Here is a 24,875-nt window from a genome sequence, read left to right on the forward strand (position 1 = left end):
GACAGGACCGAATTAGAGTGAAAAATAAAAATGCAGGACAAAGATAACAACTTAAAATAAATTCAGGACAACATTTTTCATCCTAGCACCCCCATAAAAATCAAATGGTAGCTCCCTTAAATGTTCCAAAATCAATCAAAGTCTTGAACATGTTCATGTAAATATGCACCTGCATAAGGTCGATTTCTATCCGACACAGCTCATATGTTAACAAAACCAAGTTTTGTTTAAACTATTATCACACAATGGGTAATAAAAGTCTCAGCTACAGCCTAAATACTAACAAATTTATGAATTATGTTGTTTTTATTTATATCTTGATTAAACTAACCAACAAAAACAAACAAATGACTTCTTAAGGTTAAACAAAAAAATATGCATATAAAGGAGGAATTTTTGTGAACAAAATATCCATATTCACCTGTTGGTAGTACAGCTTATTTATTTCAATTATTTCTTGCAATCATAAATTATTGAGGACCTCCATAATTCCATTTCAGGACTGGTCGAAATTACTTTAATTCAAGAGGTCCTTAATGTTTATGGAACTCCACATTTCGATTTCAGCATATCTTTGATAAATTATGGAGGTCCACAATTATTTCAGGACCTCCACAATTCCATGTTAAGGATATCCTGAAATTGAATTGTGGAGGTCCTGAAATAATTCAATACAGCAAATATTTTTGACCTCTCTCTAATAGTATCCGAGAAATGGACCAAACCACTAAAACGTTATGTTGACCAATATACCATGGAAATGAGGTTATGGTCAGAAGAACCCTATCAGATAGACATGTACACTTTATAACTAGTTCATACACCAAATCTAGCTATCCTTTTGCTTATAGTAGCTGAGAAATGGACCTAACTATATAAACTTGAGGTTAAGGTCAGATGAACCCTGCCAGAAGGACAAGTACACCTAACAAAGATTCTATAAACCAATTGTAGTTGACCTATTGATTACAGTATCTGAGAAATGAACAAAAAAATGAAAACTTAACATTGACCAATGAACCATGTAAATGAGGTCAAGGTCAGATTAACCCTGCCAGACACACATGTATCCTTCACAATCGTTCAGTATACTAACTGTAGCAGACTTATTGCTTATAGTTTCTAAGAAACAGTCTTAACCATGACAAGTTTATATTCAGCAATGAACCTTGCAAATGAGGCCAAGCAAACCTGTCAACATCTGAAAGTGAAAATGTAGGTCACCACCTGAAATGAGGAAGAAAAAGTCAGGTCTAAACCTATACAAACTTAACTCAGTTGAATTTTAGTATTTAGAGGATTTTTTTAATACATGTATTCTATAATATATACCAGTTACCAGTACAAATATTCACAATTGTGAAGTTTTCCTTGATTTTTTTTTATATATCAATATATGTTTTCATTTTAACTTCAATAAAGTATTAATTAAATATTTATTATTAATCAAATATAAATATAAAGTAATACCCTCTAATTGTTTCATTCACACTATTTTTTATTAATGAATTTTGTAAACTGCCAAGGTCAGATGAGCCCTGCCAGACATGTACACCTTACTATCAAATGACTTGACCATGGCCAGTAAAGCTAAACCTTGGATCACTAATCCATGAAATGAGATCAAGGTCAGGTGACCCTGTCTGACAGACATGAAGACCTTGCATTGAATTCTTTGAAGTGGTATTGTTCATTATAGTTGTGCTTTTACTTTTACTTTTTTTTTTACTGGTAAAATAGATAATTTCTTTTTAGGCGATTTATATTGTGTGTTCTCTTTCCTCTAGATACTATCTTTTGATTGTAAGAAGCTTCTGTCCAAGTTTGGTAAAAATCCAGGATGGTTTATGAATCTAATAAATGTTTTAAAAACTTTAACTGCAGACTGTATGTAATGTTAACTGGAAGAAAAACTAAGTCCATTTATAAGTAATATACGGAAAAACATGAAATAAATTTTTACAAAATTTCCTTCTAGATACTAGCTTTTGATCATAAACAAGCTTCTGTCCAAGTTTGGTACAAATCCAGATAGTTTAAGAAAGTTATTAAAACTTTTAAAACTTTAACCACAGAGTGAATGTAATGTTAACTGGCAGAAAAACAAAGTCCATTTATAAGTAAAATACACATAAACAGGATTTTTTTTTTACAAAATTTACTTCTGGATACTATCTTGTGATCATAAACAAGCATCTGTCCAAGTTTGGTAGAAATCCAGGATAGTTTAAGAAAGTTATTAAAATTTCAAAAACTTTAACCACAGAGTGAATATTTGTGGATGCCGCCGCCGCTGGAATGTAGAATCGCTATGTCTCGCTTTTGCGACAAAAGTTGCAGGCTCGACAAAAACCTATATGACATCATCACTACCAATAATGCTGTTCCTTATGAATATCAGGGATCTTTCGAATCATTTTTCAAGTTCAGTTTAAAAAAAAAGATTTGCCTTGTAGCTTCATGCAAGACTTGAAAATTGGCAAATTATATATTAAAATTTCCCTTGAGCCATGTTTTTTCATCCTGAAAGAATGAAATGAGAATATTCCATAAAGGTCCTGTACTACATTAATCCTGATAGATTTGCTACAGTTTGGCACAGCAGATTAAAAAAAAATATAAAGAACCTGTAAAAAGTTAACAGACAAACAACCAACTCCAAGCAAAATCAATAGCTCAAACTAACCCTGCACACAAAGTCAGTAAAAAACGACAGTAAACATTATAATTATGCTTTATTTTCCTCTTCAGTTTCATGACTTTCTTTTCTGACTGCAGTACTACATCATATGACAATTTCTTATATATATATATATATTGCAAAACATGAATAAGAAACATATCAATGCTGGCAGTTGTATGGAACACAACACTTGAAGTCCACTGATTTTATCCACATATTAGATAACTTATATCTCTAAAAAAAATTACAGCCTGATATGACAATAACTATCTATACTGATTCTTTAATTCTATTGTCACAGATTTTAAATCATTTCTTGATGTGCAAATCATACAAGCACCAGTTTTAATCAATTAATGGACAATTTATCAGTTCGACACAATGCTTATTATGAGATAGGTTTTACTTGTAAAACAGGATATTCTATTAGAATACACAAATACCTGTACTATAGATCTCTGTTTGGCATTTGTTGGATCTGGTAGTATATCTATCAACCTTTAAGAGCAAAAATTGAGCAAAAAAAGAAACATTACGGTATTACCTGTACACACATTTGTTGCTGAATTTATGTTTTTACAGAGATTTTTTTTTCTTTTTAACGTATGTCTTTTTCTTTAAAATATTCAAAAGCATTAATTATATACTGAAAATTATTTACAATTCTTTATTTTTCCCTTTTAACTTAATAGTAATTATTTCATTGTTTTTTTTTGTTTTTTTTTTTCAATATTCTTAATATTCGTTCTTTAAAAAATATCAGTCAAATCAATGCATAGAATTATATACACATGGTTGCAAATAGATTTATGAATTTCTTGAAATTCATCAATTAATTTTTTTAAACCTTTTGCTATATTTATATAAGTCACCAGATTTGCAGTTCAGAAGTTTTAAGGACATTTTATTGAATCAGATGATACGGTTACAGTTGATTCCCTTACTATTTACAGTAGGAGTTGGACATCAAAAGTCTTATGTGACTAAAATACCAGTGAAAACTCATTTTATGCTGAGAATACCAGGCTATTTTATGATCTAGTGGGTAATTAAAAAATAATGGGTAACTTGGTATACTCCTCAATGTGACCTGGTAAAATCAGGTCATTGAACAAGTATGTGTTTCACACAACCAGACAATTGTGGTGTCTGATATATAACAATAAACTAACAGCACTTTTTAAATAACTTTAAATAATCTTAAGAATGTAACTGTAAGACCAAGAACATGTCTACTTCTAATATTTCAACAATATCTTATTTAAACAAGTTGAAGACTGAAAATTGGTAATTAAAAAATTTTTTTTTTAACAACTTCACAAAATAATTAAATTTATGTACTAAGTTTAATACAAATTAAATCAATAGCTATATATATACATATCAATACATACAAATATACACACCTGTCATTTGTTCAAATCATGGAGGTATATGATAAAAACAATGAATGTCTAAAAAGAATTCTTTTTAGACAAATTGCACATTTGGTAATTAAATGTGTTTAGATGCAAATCTGCTCACTGTCTCTTCAACTTTTATACAATATTAAAACAGTATGCTGTGTTTAACATTTTGAACCTAGTTCTTGAAAGAAAAAGACAAAAACAATGACATATATAAATGTATCAAATACACTGTACACAGTTCAAATTCAGTAGCTCAACAATATATTTCCTCTGCTGTACTTTAAAAGAAGCAGGATAAATTTACAAGCTATATCAGTTGTTTGAACATGGTGTTATGTCCTTTAATCTATCATTTTTATTGACCAATGGTGTCTTGTATTAGTTAATTCATTCTGAGAATAAAAAAAAAGTTAAACTGGTGCTTGTATTGTGAAAATACTAATACACGTGTAATATAGACAAGACACAAAAAGGATTATATTTGTATGTGAACATTTATTTGAAATCAGTCAATAATACACAATTTTTCCTTTTAATCTATCATTTTTATTGACCAATGGTGTCTTATATTAGTTAATTCATTCTGAGAATAAAAAAAAAGTTAAACTGGTGCTTGTATTGTGAAAATACTAATACACGTGTAATATAGACAAGACACAAAAAGGATTATATTTGTATGTGAACATTTATCTGAAATCAGTCAACAATACACAATTTTGCCATTTAATTTTGCTTAGTCTACATGTCTTCGTGTTTTGATTTTATTTTCATGTATCTTTCTTCATATTGTGATAACTATACAGGTATGTAGTCTGGCTCAACATAAACCATGCAGGTAATCCCATATGGTCAGACCATTATATGACCAAAAAAATATACAGAATAGGTCTACTGTAAGCATATATTTATCTTTGTACAGTGTCAAGTGATTGTACAATTTCAAATGAATGCAAGATTAAGCTACTGAATTTGAAATACATATAATTGAGTATTTTCCAGGTCATCTTAAAAGTTCAACAGACATACTTCTTTTCTCACAATTTTCTCTGTTGAAATACTGTACATTTATCATATCAGAAATTCATTTCATTTTTTTTTAATAAGGTATAAATGAAGGTACATAAAGATATATGAATTTACAGTATAGTACAAACAAACCAAATGGGTGGTGAACATCTTGTATTAGTACAATATATATTGATTTATGTATACAATCAAGTATGGAAAAACAGATATGTCTCACCTATATACTCGTCATGACTAAGGTAAAATGTAGTCATATCAGTATAATCACTGTAGTTGTTCCAGAAAAAAAAACATATATGTTTAGGGTTTCCTTACTAACCCAGTTTCTCAGCTCCAACAATAATAAAGTCCTGAATAAAATGACAAAAAAAATGCTTATAACCATTAACATTTCATATCACTGTTAACTCCTATGCTAAAAAACATAAATGAAATCACAACTGCTTTCATCCTTGTCAATTTGTTAATTCATATAAGAAAATAAAAACATTTTGACTTATGTTAAGACATGAAAAACATGATCTTAAAACTGAATCTGATAATATATTATCTTTTTTCAATATCATAACTAATACATATCCAAAAAGCACCCCATGAGAATAACCTACTGCACAGTCACAGTACAATCTAGTTTACATTACAGTTATGGTTTTGTTAGCACAGGTTTCACTGTATGTGAAAACATGTTTTATAATTAATACTGCAGTTCCATGCAGGAAGACATGTCACAAGTCAAGTTGTTTTGCATTATATACTTTACTAAAAACAAATCTGTAATTCATAAATTAATGAACAAACTTAAAACATTGAACCATTGATATCTATAAGAAAAAAACCTTGGACAACACTTGAAACAATAATCTTTATTTATGGCCTTACATTGTTTACAACCAGTTCTAATATGGAATGTTGATCCATGCATCCAATATTCTATATCAAATGGAGCACACATATACAACTCTAACTCTTCAAAAAATGATCTATCACTACATGTGTATCTGCAAATGAAAACAAACAGGACAATATATTCTTTCAACCTCCAAAATGTTTGATATAATCCTGGTTTTTTTATACCATCAATTAATCTGACAAGGTACCACATATAAAGTTACTTTGTAAAAAGCAGTCATGTCATAGTCTCTGACAATCGGTTTTACAGTCAATAAATGAATTTAATATCAATACAGTCAAACCTATTTTAAGCAGTCACTCATGGCATGCGAAATACCAAAAAGAACTCTTAAGAGAGGTAACTTCATTAAAACTCTGTACGGTAAATACATATACAATTAAAGTTTGTTTTTCTTGTGATTGTAGTCCTTTAATACATCAGTCAACCTCAATATCTGTGCAGACAAAATTTACCCTGCCATGTTTTATAACATTTTTATACAATCAGGTAATTTCCTGGCCTGTTGGAAATTGCTGTAATTACGATGAAACAATGATTTTAAATGCATTAGACAGGTGACCCTTAAAATAATTTTTTTTAAATATAGAGAAATTGTTTGTCTGCATCTCACGTTTGCTATAAGTTAAAAGGGGACATGTGAATTAAAGTGAGAGTTTCAACAGGTTTGACTGTATCAATTTTACCCCCAAAAAAATAATTTCCACAATGTTTACAATGATGGTATCCATTTATTGAGAAACTACTTTAATATGTAACAAAAGCATAATTTAAATAATCTTAAAGTCATCTTAAATGTCAAGAAAAATCATGATCGATCATCTGTCATCTCTAAGAACTGGGCGTATACATCTCTAGTACACTCCCCCTTCTGGTTGAACACAAATTTGTAATAGCTTCCATCAGCACACACAACTGAAAAATAAGACATAGTAATGATTTTATTTTGATCCACTAGGTGTACATACGTTAAAGCAACACATCGGGAACCACTGAAGTGACTTTCTAATAAACTATAGTTTTTTTACTTGTGGATTCCATACTTTTCATACAACTCTCAATATTTTGTGGACTTTCATGGCATAAATGTGCTTAAAGGAGACGTTGAATTTAAATCAATGAGACAGTTACCAACAATACAACTCTCACAAATAATTTTGGTTGCTCAAAATCCCAAAAGCAAATATGACTTAAAAATCATCTATTTCTAAAATTAAGAAATTGGTACAAACGAATGAAATAACAGTATCTAGTTTACTAAACTTTTTAAAAAGCAGGCAGGAAAGTAGTCCTCAAATGAATCAGTTCTCAACTATTATTACAATTTTTTTTCAGCAAAAGCCAAAGAATAAATAATAAAAGGGTCGTTTCGAAAATCTCGATTTTCCTTGTCAGTCGCCATTTATTTTTTTACCTGTGCGACTTGTAAATTACAAGTTGTCTCCCTTTTACTGATTTTGATAGCGATTTGACTTCGCTAAGCAGTCAGTCTACCGGCGAGATTTAGCGATTTTCAAAATTCTTTGGCGACTTAAATCGGCATTTCGCCGGCAAGATTATGGCCTGGTACTTTGGACATTTGATATAAACTTACCTATCACAGAATTAGAATCTGCACCAAAGGCACAAAGACATCTAGCACCACCAGGAACTTGGAACTTGGAAAAACTCCATGTTGAGCTAAAATACTTCGGTAGGAAACTAGCAGACCCAATACTGTAATAGAAATATAGAGTAAAGCTAAGCACAAGTTTATGAGATATACTCCCTTGCTTGATTCATTAAATGCATTTCTAAACATTTTTAATTAAAGGGTATTCGGGTATTTTCTCTTTTGTATGCATGTTAAACAATGCCTTTGTTCACTGTATTGGGTGATCATTTGGGTTTTTAAATATCATTTATGCATTTTCAAGATCAGGATTTGATCAAGTTAACAGTAAATTAAAGGGGACGAAATAATTGATCAACGAGAAATGTTTACTGTAAAATAAGGACATAATGGAAATGGTCAGAAATTCTGCTTTGCAACTACAGACTTCTAAGATCCCTCATAGTTCTTAAGTATGAAGAAAGTGCAAGTCTCTCTAAATTTTGCCAATTTGAATGTATGTTTAAACAATTCACATCATTATGAACATAGTACATATACTAAGTTTAAAGTTGTACTACAACTTCATGGTTAACTACCTTAAACCAAAACTTCAACTTGCTAGGAAATTGAAACTTTAACCAGATAGGTGATGGAGAAACAGTTAAACAGATGCACAGAACAAAAAGCATTTGCCCCCTATTATGGTATGCATAATAATCAGGTTTTTTTCTGGATTTTCTCAAGTTTTGAGAATTTCCAGGTCCTTTATTTCCCAGGCTTTTTCCATTTTCCCAATAGCATGGAAATCCTATGATAAGTGTGATGAAAATATTAATTTTATTTATTACATATGATATTTTAAAATTCAAAGTATTGAAAATAAAAAAAATGGCATCTGACAGGTCAGAAAAGACCACACACATTACAAATCATAACTGTCAAGCTGCTGACCAAATATGAAGTAAGTCTGTCCAGAAGTACCTGAGAAAAGTGCAAAATATTTGTCAGAGAAACAGACAGACAAAGTGATTATTTTTGGGAATAAGAGCATTTCAAAAAACCCTGATTGTTCTCAATACACTTAGTCATAATGGTTTATTTTATAATTCAGAAACTATTTTTACTGTTCTGCAGTAGGTTTATAGGTTTATTCAAAATGAAAGTTATGAAGAATTGTCACTATTCACATGATTTACATCTTGATATATATAAAACTTGCAATAAATTGAACAAACATTTGATAGTCCATTTTCTGTTTTCCCCAATTATAAAAAGGCATAAAAACATGTGTTTACAATTAAAAAATAATACTAAAGATTTGAGAATTCAATGCTATTTATTATTTCACACGAGTAAGTTCTCCAAGTGATAGAGAGAATCCTTTCAAACAAGTCCAAGTTACAGGAAAAAGATAATTATCACCTAGTTTCTTAATTGATAGCAATTGACTGTATAAATTTTGATTTAATACACAATCAGCTGATTATTGATTCTTTATCATTTTCAAATCACATGACACACTGTATTTTTTTATCGATAAACACCTGACAAACAATTGTCCCAAATGTAAATCCAATCATTGACAAGAAAAAGTGAGAGAAATCAAAAATCCTTTTGCCAATTTTTTATTTTTTTTGTCAAATGTTGACAGTGGAAACCCTGGTTGTCAACTAAAATTTATTATCTGCTGCAATATTTCAATCATTTAAAAAAGAAAAATGGGCTCTAAAAATTGAGGTCAATGTCGAATGAAACCTGTCAGGTGCACAATGTACATGTGATAAATTCACATACAGTATCATATTGTAAAGTTTTAATTCACTAAAAACAATCAGTTTTTTAAAAATAAATAACAAATATATTTGAACATCGAATTCAACCTACCCTAATTGTTTATTTCGTTTAGGATCTTCTGTAGAAAATATATGGACTGTTCCATGATCGCTTGCTACACAAAGCAAACTGGAATCTTGATTGAAATTTATACTGAAAAATATAAAAGAATGTTACTCAGATTAAAGAGGCAGAAACTTTTATGTGACAGACAAACCATTGAATAAAATCAAAGTTATCTGAAATCACTGGTGGAAAGATTGGAAGAATTGTTTGCATAATTTCAATCATATTTTACTCTTCCATTGCGTGGACAAGAAACACTGATGTACCTTATGTAGTAACCTTTCCTCAGTAAAGCACATCTTTGTACATTTCAAATAAACTGTTAACACAGAGATATGTCCCGCCTATTTGTTATTTTGATAATGCAAATGTTGAAATTAAAATAGCAATACTTTAACATGTAAGTTATGCAAATATTCAAAGTCAATGAACCAAGACTGAAGGTACAGGGCTAAACAATCTCCATGGAAATGAGATGTGCCAATGCTAATACAACTGCAAACCAAATACCATTGACTTTTCATAAGTTGTTCCCTTTAAACAAACCTAAACACATACATTAACTTGTCAACTATGTAAAAGTTTCAGTCAATGAACCATAATTAAGGGGTGGGGTTATATAATCTCCATGGAAATGAAACTTGCAAATGCCAATACATTTGCATACCGAATATCATTGAATTAACATTAGTGTTTCATCTTAAACTGACCTAATCACAAACTAATACATGTAAACTAAGCAAAAGTTTCAAAGTCAATAGACCATGAATGAGGGGTAAGGACCAAATATTCTCCATGGAAATGAGATGTGCCAATGCTTATACAACTGCATACCAATTATCATTGACCTACCACTAACAGTTCCCCTTAAACTGACCTAATCACAAACTAATACATGAAAACTAAGCAAAAGTTTCAAAATTACCATGAATGAGGGGGCAGGGCCAAAAAATCTCCATGGAAATGAGATATGCCAATGCTTATACAACTGCATACCAAATATCATTGACCTACCACTAGTGGTTCCCCATAAACTAATCTAACCACAAACTAATACATGTACATGTAAACTAAGCAAAGTTTCAAAGTCAATAGACCTTGACTGAATGGGCGGGGACAAATAATCTCCATGGTAATGAGATGTGCATCTCCATGGTAATGAGATGTGCCAATGCTTATACAACTGCATACCAAACATCATTGACCTCTCACTAGTTCACCATGAACTAGACCTAATCACAAACTAATACATTGTTGACGTTGATGCCGGAAACAGCATACCTATGTCTCGCTTTTTGACTCCGTCAAGGCGAGACAAAAATGTACATAAGATGACAAGAACAATGTTTCTTGCTAAAAAAAAAATTCAGTTGAATGGACTTTAGTAAAGTTCTTTCCTTTGCTGCAATATTTTCACTGGCATTGGATTATAATAATATCAGACCTGCATTAAGATGTGAAACATGTTTTGCAGTATTTGGTGATATTGGTAAAGATTAATTTGTACAGTCAAATGTTGTCCTGAAGGTAATATCAACACATTGTCAAGCAGTGGTGGTCCCCATATAAATCTTGAAAATATTCTCAGATTAAAGAAGCAGATAGAATCTAAGGACAGACAAATGCCCTGAGTATAAAAAAAAAGATAGAAATGCTATATCTTTTTCCTAATGCAAATGCAGATAATAAGATAATTAGCTTACCAATAAATGTTAGCACTATTTGCACCTCTTCTTAGTTCATGCAACTGTAACCCTGACATAGGATCAAACACTCGGATTAATGTTCCCTGCAAATATAATCAAAAGTCATAAGATTTACATGGGTTTAAACGCTCTTACTCTTTATGTACTAATGTTCAACTATAAAATAAAAATATACACATTAACCATGAGTATGAGACCATCTAATATCTGTGTTTTGCATGCCATGTACTGAATCCAGTGGTTACAATTCATCATGGTAAATTCAACTGCTTAAAAAAAAAACATAATATGAAGTGTAAACCATAGACTTTTGGAGATAAACTGACAACTTCTTTCACAGACTTGCAAACAGTAAGCATATTGATAAATGTGGAAATGACTGTGTCTTGCCTTTAAGATGCAATAAATAAAATGTATCTGATAGGCTATTGGAAACTTTGCAGATAGATTCGAAACAGCTTTCTAGATCAATTGGCAATCAAGGCTCCTATAGGTGTCAGACCACCAATTCACTCCCTCAAATTTAGAACGTATGTAAAAGTAGCCCTACTCTGACACAAAATAGTGCTTTTGATGTCATTGTTTACTTAAACTAACCAACAACTTTGCAGAAATGAAACTTTTGGTGAAGAGAAATATATTTAGACCATTTTGAGCCAAAAATTACTTGTCTATGAGTTTGCATTAAAAATTGAGGATTAATGCGCTCCATAGTATACTAATTTAAGATTTCCAGAAAACCAGGGGTAATTTTTGGTAGTACTTGTCCTCCGAAAGGCAGTTCTTTCTAAGAAGTCTTTAAACATGGGTTGAAAATTGGCATGTAGAAAGGTGATACATGTACAATTCAGGATATACATGGTTTCTATGAAGTTAAACTTAAGGTAAAATATTAAGAAAGCTGTGAAAATTGCAAAATTTGGTTGAACAGATAGGGATTTTGAATTGGTGGTCTGACACCTATAATCTGCTCAGAAAAGACAGATGTCAACCATCCACCGTACTATAAATCACTTGTCAAATAAGACTTCTTGTTTCTGATTTGTATACACATATTAGATACTGATCAGTTACTACAAAAGTATTTTTGTTACTGGAGTGCCAATTTTCATAGATTTCATGGTTCCGTTCAGCTAGGAAATATAGTACGGTACCAAATGAAGTACATATTCTTATGGGGGTCTGAAGGTGTTTATCTAAAAAGCACAGATTTAAAATCCAAAGTTGGTAATTTGTACAAGCAGCAACCTTGTATGTGATCTCTACAGATAAATATCTACAAGCAACCTAGATCACATGTCCATTACAATAATTTATTAATGCATTGTATAATCAGATATAGACCAGCTATATAAATTAGACTTGTCATCTAATAACAGAGATATCAAAAATCTATCTAGGTCATTTGTCCAACAAGGTGTCTTGTCTATGAACTGAATAGATAGACATCAACAACTATTTCTTGTTCAGACTTTTGTAATTGATTATAAAAATATGATTTGTGACAACTATTCAATTTTATAAGAGAATATATGTACATAAAAATATATGTATATAAATAAACAACTCATCATCAAAAGCAAATATTTGATAAAATCTATCAATTTCAAACACTGTTAGTTTTTTAAAGAAAGGTTTAACAACATCTCGTTGATAAGACGGATTGATAATCATTGTAACTGTGATTATACTCTGTTTTTTCAGCTAGCTATCAATTCAAGGTCATTACGTTCTACATCATGCAAAGAAATTGTAATCATTAATACTCTTATTTATATATGTATTAAGTTGTTAATAAACAAAATCTCAAAACAAGTACAGTAAACTCTCATTGTCTCGAACTTGGTTGACCTGAAATTTTGGATGAGATCGAAGTTTTCTCGTGATCCCGAACTTTGTTCCATATAAATATATGTATTTCAACTCCTGATGAGTCAAAATTTCGGTTTACTCGAACTAAATTTACGGTCCCAAGGTTAACAAAAGCATTCAAAATTCATTATTTAACTCGAAGTAATACACATATGTCAAAACATTACCTTGGGATTTAAATGGATTGAAGAGTTAATCTGACATTACAAGTGTAATTAAATTTCGGGTCACTGACTACTGTATTGATTTATGACATTCTTTTTCCATGAGTGTTTACCTAAGATTATCTTTGATCACCATGATAAATAATTTGTGATATATTGTTATAGTTTATGAAAAATGATTTAAAATGTTTTAAAAACAATTAACCGTAATCATACACTAATGACCTTGGTTGTGTATCAAGTAGGGATTAAGACTTTCGTTGGTGATCAACTCAAAACTACTCACTAACTCAATCGGCGTCTTCAATCTTTTTGTATTTTCTCTTGCACAATAAGATTGAAATAAAAGAAAATGAAAAGAAATCAAAATTTTCTAAAATCTCTTGTATAAAAGAATTATCAATTTTGTCAACTTTAAATATCGCTAAGATCGAGTGGAAATTACTATCTTGGCTAAAAACCACAGGAAAAAATTGTAACTGTACAAAGAAATAAATAAGAAACGAAAAAACATAAAATCTTATCATAATAATAAAAGACCATAACATACAAATACATCAATCTGAGACCTGAATATCGTCCCCTACCCATATTCATCCGGATTTATTTTAGCCTTACCAAGCTAAGCAAGAGTTGTGTCCCTTGATATGTCAAACTTCCGGTTTTCTTTTGAGTCGAACTACAGGTATTTTGAAATATTTCTCTGATCCGTCTGACTTTGAGATAACAAGAGTTGACTATACATGTAATTCAATAAGTATTATACTTACTTTTTCGGATGATGTAGCCAACCTTGTGCCTTGTAAGTTCAGAGCTATACAGCTTAAAGGTGCCTCATGAGCAGCTATGTCTGTGGGTGATTTTTCTGTGTTAGCCAGGTCTACCACCTGAACATGGCCTGGTTTACGTCCAGGAAATGCAAGTATTGAATTATTGCTGTTAGGACACATGACACATAGACCTGTTGGAAATAGGAAGTATTTATAAAGCAATGATTGCAACCAAATCAGAAAAAACTCTTTCATTCAGTTTACAGAAATTTTTTTGACAAAATCACTTTTGACCCTATTATTTGACAATCATAAAATGTTATAAATCTGTTAATTGTGGTCCTTCAGATAATTACTAAACATCAGTCTGCCTGCAAAAAAAAGATAATTATATATCTTTCACAATTTTAGGCCTCATCTAAAACCATGGAGTTACAAAAAACTTAAGTTTCCAGAGAATTTTATGGTGTCAAAATTTTGATTTTTCACTATATGAATCTCTATCACAAAATGCTGTGCAAGTTGACTATTTAGTGGAAAAGGTAATCTCACATGCTACCCCACAAAATTCTAACAACATTTTTGAAAATGTCTCAGATTGAAATGGCGTCTTAATACAGTTTTTGATACAGAGAAAGAACTGGAGAAGAAAATGTTACTGTGACTACATACTTGTGTATATTGACCCCGATCATTTCATGTGTATATTGTAACTTACTCTGATTTGGTTTGAAATTGTTTGATAACCATATCCACAAATATTTGCTAAATGTAGTAATAACAACAAAAACTGATTACAAATACACTGACAATAGATGACTTTCAAATTCATGCATCTTCCTGTACATTTCCTGTTTCACAATGCTAATGTTAATACGTTGATTGACATAACTCATTCATAAAAAAAACTCTAATTGGTCCATATCTGCAAAAATATTATCTTATTTTTCTCTCAAAATATAATAAATTACATTCAAATACATGCACACCAAAAATATGATATATGAAAACTGATTGGTACTATTCTTTTAAACTCATGTTTAGAGCAGTTTAGTCAAATATTGGCAATGTTAAGAGTAGATTTATATTACCTCTTGGGTTTGTGCATGTTTCAAACACATGAAGTTGCTGAGGGTTCTGTGTAAAAGTATACACTTTTATCATTGTGTCTAATATTACTACAATTCTGAAATTTAAAAAGAACTCTTTGTACACATTGTATGGTATTGTAAAGGTAATGGTAAAATAAAAAATCAAGATTTCAAATGTTTGTCACACAATTTTTCATTTAGTCCTGTATAAAACAAAGGCAGTAGTAGTATTTTTAAAATGAGACATAGAAAAAATCAATATCTCATTTTCTTTTCTTTTCTTTCCTTGTCTTTCAACGTATATGACAATCTTTTTATATCAAAATTATCATGTTGTTATGGTATATGTATATCTGCATGTCTTGAGACAACTTAACATTTACTTACTCCACTACAAAAAACCTAATCATGCAATATATACCCTAGCATACAAAACAAGTGCACATGTAGGAAATTGTTATATGATGGAAGCAATGGACTTCACTTTTGCCCCACAAACATAACTGTGTTAATGTTATGACGGGAGTTCTTAAAAAGTTAACTTGATGTCTGAGATTTCCTAATGAAGAAAAAAGTAAAATCACAAAAATACTGAACTCCGAGGAAAATTCAAAAAGGAAAGTCCCCAATCAAATGGCAAAATCAAAAAAACAAACACATCAAACGAATGGATAACAACTGTCATATTCCTGACTTTGAAGAACAGCTACATGCACCAGTAATAGTAAATGTATAACCTAACCTATCTCTTCTCAGCCGCACACTTTTGACGTCTGTAGAAAATTCTAATTCAATTACATGTTTCTTCTTTAAATCATCCCATACCATAACTGAAATAACAATAACAATATTAATTGTACACAACATTTTATATTTAAAAGTGGACATTTGACGGATGAGGAAACATTCTTCAGTAAAGCTTGGGATGAGGAACCATTCTTCGGTAAAGGTTCAGTAAAAAGAATTTAATATAGTGTCATGATGTGCAAGATTAGATATTTTAAAAGACATTACATCTTCAATTTTTTAATTAATTCAAACAATGATTGCATAGTTAAAGAAAGCTTAAATAAAGACACTTTCTTATGTTTCTGATTCTGTTCCTCATGCTACACTGAACCAGTTCCCTACTAGATAATTGTAAATTAGTGTGGTTTTATTTAAGAACTGTTCTCAATGACAAGTTACCTAATTGCTGTTGAATAGTTGTAAAAATAAGATATGTGGTATGATTGCCAATGAGGCAACTTTCCACCAAAGACCAAATGATGTAGAAGTTAGCAACTATAAGTCATTGTACAGCCTTCAACAATAAGCAGAACCAATACTGCATAGCAAAATAAAAATGGCCCTGACATGACAAATTTTATACAATTCAAAAGAGAAAACTAACAGCCTATTGCATGTAAAATACAATAAACTAAAAAAACAAATATGATATTCAGCAACAAAGGACATTCACTGAATTACAGGTTCCTGACTTGGGACAGGCACATACAAAATGTGACAGGGTTAAATATGTTTGTGTGGCCCAAACCCTCCTTTTTTTAAAACTAGGGGGCAAGCATTGAACTAAATATGACATGTAAAGATAATTATGTTGTGCTGTTACATCACTGTCTCAGGTTAGGTAGAGGGTTGAACTCTCATGTTTAACCCCTTCCCATTCATTAAGTGCCTATCCCAAGTCAGGAGCCTGCAATTCAGGGGTTAGTCGTTGGTTGATGTCTGTCATATGTGTTTTTCATTTCTTTTTTATTATAAATTAGGGTCATTAGTTTTCTTATTCAAACTGTTTTCACATTTTTTCATGTTGGGGCCTTTTATAGCTGATTATATATGGTATTGGTTTTGCTCAATGTTGAATGCCATACGGTGACCAACAGATGTTTACATTGAAATGTTGCTTGAAAATATGTTGTATTTTATAAGATTATTGTAAGATTGTAGAGACAAATTATCAGTGATTAATTACTGTAAAAGACAGACACACTAATACATGGAACAAAATTTATCCTTCTTTCATCAATAAGAGCATTAAAACCCCCTGCATATTCAAATAACATACCTTTTGTACATGGATACTTAGGATTTTTACCTCCTCCTACTAGAGCTAAGTAATTACATCTGAAAAGCATTTCTACATGTCTAATTCCTCCATCAGAGAAATCTAAAAGAGAGAAAATAAATACATGGTTTATAATTGTAAGAGTATAGATGCTAATGTGAGAACAACCTGCACAATCTAAACTATATCTCATTCAGTTTGAGACATGCATTTTCCTGAAAATCTGTCAAATTCTTTCCTTTACAGTTTAGTAGTATTTTATGAATTTTTTTTTATCACATAATGCTTCTAATGTGAAAGGTAAATATGCTAAATATACTTACTGGAGGTGTGATGAGATGATTGAAGCTGTTAATTTTTTCCTTGATAATATTTATGTACGTTTCAGCAATAAGGTTTATCGACAGGTTGTAAGTATTCCTATGGGCACCAATTGCACCCCTTTAATAGCAGACTTGATCTTGTACTGTTATGAATCACAGTTTATGACCAAACTCAGTAAAGACCCATCTAAATTGCATTTAATTAATAAATTCAACAACACTAACCGTTATCTTGATATTTTTTTGTTTGTTAAATAATCAGGAATTTTCAAAATATACTGCTGAAATTTACCCAAAGGAACTTACTTTAAATAAATCAAATATAATATTGATTTTGTTATCAGTAAATTAAAATCAAACTAAATATTATTTTTATATACATATGCACATTCATGGCTCTACAATCTGTCGATACCTGTATCTTGGCATTGTACAAGGTCATGTTTTTCTCTGACTGTTAATGACGTCTTTACACCAAATCCATTGGATGTTGGATGTGTACTGATTGATATTTATAGTCTTAGATGCATTATTTTCTTATTAGTTGTTATTGGCTTTGAACTAGCTGTCAATAGCTGGGAGTACTCTCAGATCCGTACTTAAGTGTTTTTTTGTTGTTGTGGGGATGTATAAATATCCTGCAACGTCCGGTCTGTGTTTTTATTAGATGTCTTTCTGCTTTGTATCGACTTGATGAGTTAAGCCTTTTTCAACTAATTTTTTAAAGTTTGTTCTTATGTTGTACTGTTACACCACTGACCCAGTTTAGGGGGAGAGTTGGTGCCTTCAAACTAGTTTAACCCTACCACATTCTGTATGTGCCTGTCCCAAGTCAGAAGCCTGCATTTCAGTTGTTGTTGTTTGTTGCTGTATATTATATTTGTTTTTCGTTCATTATTTTGTACATAAATCAGGCAGTTAGTTTTCTCATTTGAATTGTTTTACATTTGTCATTTTGGGGCCTTTTATAGCTGACTATGCTGTATGGGTTTTGCTCATTGTTGAAGGCTGTACGGTGACCTATAGTGGTTAACTTTTATGTCATTTGGTCTCTTGTGGAGAGTTGTCTCATTGGCAATAATACCACATCTAGTTATTGTTATATTGTATATAAATTTAGTTCTGTGTTCAGGAAATGGTTTAGAATTACTTTACATGATACATACCTTGTCTTTCTTTTTCTTTCAGCGGATCAGCATTATATACTCTGAATCCATTTTCCATTCCACAAGCAAAACATCCTGTAGATAGAGATCACCGATTAAAACCATAATTAGTATTCCAAATGTTTTAACCACTTGTCTTCTTAAAGGGACAAGCTACGATTTAGACAAGCACTTAAAATATGATTTTTGTTTGTTTCAAACATTTATACAAGACTGCACACACTGAAATGTCTCGCCTGCTTTACTAACAATGATTGGTTTATTTAAAAGGTCTTAATGATAAAGAAGAAATCAAAGGTTTTACTACAAGTATCACATAAACTTAACATTATCAATGATCCATGACATTGAAATCAAGGACAGATAAACCCTGCCAGACAGACATGTACTCCATATAATCATTCCATACACCAACTATAGTTGACCTTTTGCTTAAAGTATCTAAGAAAGAGACCAAATGAGATCAAGGTCAGATGAACCTGCCAGACAGACATGTACACTTTACAATCATTCTGTGCAACAAATATAGTTGACCTATTGCTTGTAGTATCTGAGAAACAAACCAAATTTAACCAAGAAAAACTTAACATTGACCAATGAACCATAAAAAATGAGGTCAAGGACAGATAATTCCTGCCAGACAGACATGTGCACAGTATAATCATTCCATATACCAAATATAGTAGACCTATTGCTTTTAGTATCTTAATTACAGACCAAAACAAATAAAATGCTCCGCAGGGCGCAGCTTGATACGACCGCAGAGGTCGAACCCTGAACAGTTGGGGCAAGTATGGACACAACATTCAAACTTGATACAGCTCTGAATTTGGATTGTGATTAAATATTTGACACAGCATAGGTTTCTGACACAGAATGAATGTGGTCTAAGAACTTAAAAATTTTAAATTGGACATTCACCTATTATGGTCCAATATCCAAAATCTAAATACATGGTTAGATTCAGCATATCAAAGAACCCCAAGAATTCAATTTTTGATGAAATCAAACAAAGTTTAATTTTGGACCCTTTTGACCTCAATGTGGACAAAGTTGATAACGGGGCCCAAAAATCAAAAATCTAAATACATGGTTAGATTCAGCATATCAAAGAACCCCATATATTCAATTTTTGTTGAAATCAAACAAAGTTTAATTTTGGACCCTTTTGACCCCGATTTGGACCAACTTGAAAACTGGGCCAATAATCAAAAATCTAAATACATGTTTAGATTCAGCATATCAAAGAACCCTAAAAATTCAATTTTTGTTAAAAACAAACTAAGTTTAATTTTGGACCCTTTGGACCTTAATGTAGACCAATTTGAAAACGGAACCAAAAATTAAGAATCTAAATACACGGTTAGATTCGGAATATCAAAGAACCCCAATAATTCAATTTTTGATGAAATCAAACAAAGTTAAATTTTGGACCCTTTGGACCTCAATGTGGACCAATTTAAAAACGGGGCCCAAATCCAAAAACTTAATACACGGTTAGATTCAGCATATTAAAGAACCCCAAGAATTCAAGAATAAAACCCCATTGAAATTGATCAAGAAATAAGCAATTTATACGAAGTATCTTCTTTTGCACAATACTGTGCAATTGAATATTTCTTGCTATTGCGCAATACTGTACAATTGACAATTTCTTGCTATTGGGCAATATTGTGCTATTGGATATTTCTTGCTATTGCGCAATACTGTGCAATTGAAGATTTCTTGCTATTGCGCAATACTGTGCAATTGAAGATTTCTTGCTATTGTGCAATACTGTGCAATTGAAAATTTCTTGCTATTGCACAATACTTATTATATAATAATTTACACATCCTGTTTCGTGTGTATCTCCTACCATATCATTATTATTTGCTTTTAAATATAAATCAGAAATAACCAACTTAAAATGGAAAATTTTAAAAGAAAAAAAAAAGGAAAAAAAGAAAAAAAAGAAAAAAAAAAATCCCCCCCCCCCAAATTTTTTGAAACCCCTTATGATTCATCACCCCCAAACTCAATCCCAGCCTTCCCTTTGTAGTATGGTACCTTGCAGTACAATTTCAGAGAGATCCATACACTTGAACACAAGTTATTGTCTGGAAACTAGAAAAATGCTTATTTTTGGCCCCTTTTTGGCCCCCAATTCCTAAACGTTTCGGGCAATTACCCCCAAACTCAATCCCAGCTTTCCCTTTGTGATATGGAACCTTGTAGTACAATTTCAGAAATATCCAAACACTTACACACAAGTTATTGTCATGAAACTAGAAAAATGCTTGTTTTTTGCCCCTTTTATGGCCCCTAATTCCTAAAATTTTGAGGCAATTACCCCCCAAATCAATTACAGCCTTCCCTTTGTGATATGGAACCTTGTGGTACAATGTCAGAGAGATCCATACACTTACACACAAGTTATTGTCTGGAAGTTACAAAAATGCTTATTTTTGGCCCCTTTTTGGCCCCTAATTCCTTAACTGCTGGAACCATAACCCCCAAAATTAATCCCAACCTTCCTTTCGTGGTATTGAACCTTATGGTAAAATTTCATGGAGATCCATTCATTTAAACTAAAGTTAGAGTGCGAAAACCAATGTGTCTTCGGACGACGCAGGACGACGCCGGACGACGATGACGCCAACGTCATACCAATATACAACCAACAAATTTTTAATTTTTGCGGTCGTATAAAAACTTAACATTGACCTTTGAACCATGAAAATGAGGTAAAGGTTTTAGATGAAACCTGACAGAATAACATGTACACCTTACAATCATTCCATTCACCAAATATAGTTATACTGCTTATAGTATCTGAGAAAGGACCTAATCATGTACTTTAACCTTGATCATTGATCAGATGAACTCTGTCTGACAGACATGCAGACCTTGCAGGGAACCCATATACCAAATATAAATATAATATTACTCATAATAAGTGAGAAATTCACACGACAAAAAAGCTCAACATTTTTTAAGAAGTCCTTGAACCATGAAAATGAGGTCAAGGACAATGGACATACGTAAGATGGATATTTAGTAAGATAAGGCATCTGTATACTAGGAATGAAGCATCCAGGACTTCTTCCCTATAAAATATAAAGCTTTATGCAGCCGACACTGGATAGTAATCCCTATGTGTCGAATTTTGTAACTTTTGTCGCATGTGAGACAAAAAGTAGAATTTCAAAATACTGTTTGGCTATAAGCATCCAATTCTGGCATATTAAGCTCAAAAACATCGCTGGTGTATTATTGGCTTGCAAGTCTTAATTCAACTTAATTTGAATCTGTATCAATGCTACCTTCAACTTTACCCCTTAGCTGGAGATTGGTTCTGCATGTGCTAAGCATGTTCAGTTATTAAAAAGACCTTCAAAACTGAAAGTGAAACAAGGGAGCCTATGGGAAGAACCTTTTTGTTTACTGATTGGACCAAAAACAACATCCTTCTTAAAAGTTCTTATACAGGTAAAAATAATGATTAACATATTTTTTTAATCTATGACATGAAATCAAAAAGACCTACAAAAAATCTTCATTATATGATTGCATGTACTTGAATGTGTATTTATATTTATGTTTATATCGGGCCACAGACCATCGGCATTCTTCGGCGGTCACCTCAATGGTTAATTAGATGGTGTCTAGTCTAAAATACACACTCTAAATTACTTGGAATTACTGCTTCAGTGATATTATGCTAACATCAGATGCAAGAGTTTGTGGATTGGATCCTTTCAAACACTTTAAAATTGGTATTTTCAGATTCTTTTTACAAATGTGCACATTTATGTGTTAGAGCAAAGAACTCAGAGTCAAAATAATGTGCCCCATAGCTGGTGCATTAAAAACAAATAAACTTAGAAAGTTAGTTTTGTACAAAGCCAGGTCTATTTATATGACATGAACATTTTATTATCGTGAATATCAATGTAATATTTGCTGCTGGATTGTGATCACCAATCAATCAAACATCCTGAATCTTTTGACTAAGCTAGCTCTTTAATAAAAAAAATGGAGAATGTGTCCATGGTACACAGATGATGCCCATGCTTGCATATAATGTTATAAAGGGACATAACTCAAAAGCGGTAAAAGTGACGCTACCCAACGCCAACTTGATCTGTGTTTTGTGGTAATAAAAATTGTGTATAAGTTTCATAACATTTGGTTGAGGCAAACTTAAGTAACAGAATGGAAACGAAAAATTCAGCAATTTTTCCATTTGTAAAGGGGCATAACTCTAGAACGGTAAAAGTGACGCCACCCAAATTCAAAGTTAATTTGTGTTTTATGGTAATAGGCATTTTGTATAAGTTTCATAACATTTGGTTGTGGCAAACTAAAGTTAGAGAATGGAAACCAATTTTAGGGACGTATGGACAGACTGACGTACAGACGGACAATGGTAACACTTAATGCCCCCTCAAATGTGGCAGGGGCATAAAAAATCAAACATGATGTCTCAGTTAAAGACAGAGTTCTTATCCATGAGATTGCTTACTATACATTAAATATCCATCTATATATCTACCACTCATTTACATGGATTGTCAGTAATTCACTCAGAAATCATGAAGATTTTAAGGTAAATCAGAATAGTAGACTACAGAACCAGGGACCCCATGAACAGTAAGCCTCACTCTAGTAACTGAGTTCTCTGCTAGTGCAGCTAATGTACATATTGGGTGGTTATATGTGAATATTTAATGCCTGTACTTCAGGGAAAGCACTGCTACAGTTACATGTAATGAAAAATCATTAATTAGTTTATTGATTCATTTGCTTGCCTAAAAACATGAAAAATGTCATTAAACTCAAAATCCCCTTTCTCCTCGTTCATGTCCTTTAAATTTCTTCATTCAAGTGCAAAGAATAATTGTCAATGGCTTTAATCTGAAACAAGTATTGTATGGCATAGACACCAAATTAATACATAGCCCCACCGGACGCAATTACTACTGGACACAATTACTAAAGATTTCAATGTTTGCCTTCTAAAAACGTATTTATGCATGATAATTTATAAATGTTTCTATAAATAAAAACCACACTCAAATCCTCATGTTGTCATGACAAAATATTTCATGCGCACTTGGTGAATGTTGCAGACGACAACAAAATCTTTTTGTAAAAATCAAAAGAATGATGCTCTCACCTGGAAATTATATAAAAAATCATAAAGGTAAGTTCATATTGCCTTCTAATGTCAATATATAGAAAGAAAAATATCTACTGATTCTGTTTATATGTGTGATGCCCTTTATCTTGCCCAAATAACCCCAAAATGAATGTTTTCCAACTATGTGACCCTGAACATTCTCAAAAGAAATTACATAACTTTATTGAAATGAAAAGTTTGGAGAACTACAAAAATATAAATAAAAAAAAACAAAACATAAGTTCACCAACCAAATGAAGAAACTGGAATTTAGTGCTCCTTAGAAGGAGTAACTTATATACATGTAATACAAACTAGACAATTCCAAAATCTTTCCTTTAAACATGAAAGACATTCTGTCTGCATACACAGCTGAAGTATTTGAAGTAAAATACCAACTTACCCTTCTTATTCTCCTCGGAAAATGTATTTGAGATTTAATAGATGAATGTACGTTTTATCAATCTAGATTATTGTCATTGATTTCTTCCACCAGATATATAAATATAGCACTGTTCGAAATTTTGTGTCCATATTTTATTCGCTTGACCAGGTCACGCAATTCTTACTTAAGTATTCTAATGTGTATAGAAAATTATGTAGGATATAAGAAAAGTATTCTACAAACAAAGAAAGGAATCAGTCCTGAGGGCACTGACATGTTGGATTGATCAAAAGACAAAACATAAACATACCAGTGCGGATTCCATGTTTTATGTTGGGGAGGAGAGGAAGAAGACTCTTCTCAAACCAATCAGGGGAGATTAAAGATATATAAAATCAACCTGTACTTGCATTTTTATATAAAGGTTAGATGTAAGTACTTTTGCCAGTTTTGGAATGAGAAAGAAAAAGGTGCTGCAGACGAACCTTGGTCTTGGTTCCATCCAGCGTATAACAGCCCGTTCCCATGTGTATTTTCATGTTCTAAATTCATTTTTTCATATTTTTTCGTGTCAGTTCATATACATGGTCATTTCAAATATTCCAACAATAGTGTAGCTGTGTTTTCTTCTTTAGACAACACACC

At 31.6% G+C, this 24,875-nt stretch overlaps 1 protein-coding gene across 1 annotated transcript; it reads right to left on the reverse strand.

Annotated features, from left to right (window-relative positions):
* Nucleotides 1-4,814: 4,814 nt before the first annotated feature.
* On the reverse strand, nt 4,815-24,863 carry LOC127708705 (WD repeat domain phosphoinositide-interacting protein 3-like). Its single transcript, XM_052213824.1, has 10 exons — nt 24,716-24,863; nt 18,682-18,756; nt 17,193-17,294; nt 15,867-15,954; nt 15,125-15,219; nt 14,034-14,224; nt 11,225-11,310; nt 9,507-9,608; nt 7,623-7,744; nt 4,815-6,943 (listed from the first exon to the last, which is right to left on the reverse strand). The coding sequence occupies exons 1-10, from the start codon at nt 24,780-24,782 to the stop codon at nt 6,837-6,839; spliced, it is 1,035 nt and encodes a 344-aa protein (XP_052069784.1). The 5' UTR covers nt 24,783-24,863; the 3' UTR covers nt 4,815-6,836.
* Between the last annotated feature and the right edge of the window lie 12 nt (nt 24,864-24,875).

The sequence above is a fragment of the Mytilus californianus genome, unplaced genomic scaffold (assembly GCF_021869535.1).
Source record: "Mytilus californianus isolate M0D057914Y unplaced genomic scaffold, xbMytCali1.0.p SCAF_7, whole genome shotgun sequence".
Taxonomy (NCBI): domain Eukaryota; kingdom Metazoa; phylum Mollusca; class Bivalvia; order Mytilida; family Mytilidae; genus Mytilus; species Mytilus californianus.